Raw genomic sequence first — 1746 nt, forward strand, 5'->3', positions numbered from 1 at the left:
ACCGAAGCGCAGCCCAGCCAGTGCCAGTGCCGTTGCCGTTGCCGTAGCAAGCAAGCGCCGGTGCCAGCAACCAGCCAGGGAGCGAGCGGAGTGCAGGGAGTGAGACAGACATTGCCAGTGCGCCGCGAGGCTAGTTGAGTGCAGAGTCGTGTCGTGTTTACACCGAATCGCGTATCCGTCTGCGCGAAGACGTTCTCGTGTGAATTTTGGACGCCTGAGAACCCATTAAGATGTCTGAGTGGCACGCTGAGGTGACAACAACTACTCCTGGGAACGCTGAGGTAAGATACCTGACTGCTTAAGTTTTGTCCATGCGCCAGTGGTAAAATCTAGAATTCACATTAACTGCAGTTACCCCTGAGATAATATATTCAGACGGATCTGTGCGACTAGCGACACCCTTAAATATTATCCTAAAAATCCCCCCAAAAATCAGAGGAATCTTGCCGGTATTGGAACATTTTTCAAGCACTAACTTTTAGCATTCTCGATCACCTTAAGCCATCCTATGGCGAGCTCATATACTTTGACTTTCATTTTTTGTTATCCCACCTCGGGATGATTTTCTCTTTGATTGTGCAGTAATGTTTGTCGTTTTGGACTATCTACATTTTTGAATAATGCTTTTAATTAATTATGAATTAAATTTTGATGGTAATTGTGCAGAAGAGGTCCCCCTGTGGAAGTGTGGATTATTACTAAAGATTCTTCTTCAGGGAGGTCCACTGATTCCAGTACACATATTTATAGGTTGCAAAAACGTACTATAGGGTGTTAAATTAATATTTAAAGTGGCCTTGTTGGGGTTAGAGGGGTCCATGTCGTGCGTACAAGAGATGGGGTGTGAGGAGGGTTGTTTATGTTTACGCTTTTACTCCTTGGAAGTGTGATTTTGCAACTAGATGTAGCACAAGGATTGATGGTCCCAAAGTAGCAGAATTATCACCCATTAGAGGATACTATGTTGTTGTTTTTTGCATTGCTAAAATTGGGCACAAGGATAATGATGTTCCCAAAGTAGCAGAATTATTAACCATGAAAGGGTACAACGTTGTTTTTGCGGTGATGAAATATGAGCGCGAGGCGATGCCGGGTAGGCGATGCCGTGCAGCCAGGCCGTGCTTGCAGGCCGTGCCGGCAGGTTTACCGACTTTTGTGCGAATACAGCTTTACTTAGAAGATCGGAGGCGTAGCTCCGCGCAACCGGCACGGCCTGCACGCACGGCCTGGCTGGACGGCATCGCCTACCCGGCATCGCCTCGCGCTCATTGTGGGGGCACTTTTAAGGAATACAACTGCATATTTGCATTGCTTAACTGTCGCTACTGCAAGTACATCACTCTCCTTGTCCCTAATTTGTGGAATGAAAAAAAAACGTTGTATCCTTTAAAGGGTGATAATTCTGCTACATAGGGGGCAGCACTATCCTTGTGCCATCTTTAAAAAAAAACGTTAACGCTAACGCTAACGTGAAAGCAGATGATTTCTTGCGATTGGCGTTGAGCTTTTACTCTCAACTCTGGGCGTGGCGTGGCGGGGCGTTGGCAGGGCGCGGCGGGGCGCGGGGGCGGCCGGGGGCCGCGGGGGCGGCTTGGCGTGACATTGAACGCAGCGAGCGTGGCGGGGCGCGGCGGGCGGCTTGACGTGGTATTGAACGCGGCTTTGAACGCGGCATTGAGCGCGGAATTGAGCGCCACGAGCGTGGCGTGACAATCGTGGCGGGGCGGGCGGGGCGCGGCGGCTTGA

At 49.9% G+C, this 1746-nt stretch overlaps 1 protein-coding gene across 1 annotated transcript in view; it reads left to right on the forward strand.

Moving 5' to 3' along the window:
- The first annotated feature begins 31 nt into the window (after positions 1-31).
- Positions 32-1746, forward strand: part of LOC127751843 (nucleolar protein dao-5-like) — a 10581-nt gene continuing 8866 nt past the window's right edge. Inside the window, exon 1 of the mRNA XM_052275997.1 lies at positions 32-281. Coding sequence (XP_052131957.1) covers positions 231-281 — 51 coding nt within the window. The 5' untranslated portion in view covers positions 32-230. The remainder of the gene's footprint in view (positions 282-1746) is intronic.

This window comes from Frankliniella occidentalis, unplaced genomic scaffold (assembly GCF_000697945.3).
Source record: "Frankliniella occidentalis isolate FOCC.00 unplaced genomic scaffold, Focc_3.1 Scaffold1346, whole genome shotgun sequence".
Lineage (NCBI taxonomy): Eukaryota > Metazoa > Arthropoda > Insecta > Thysanoptera > Thripidae > Frankliniella > Frankliniella occidentalis.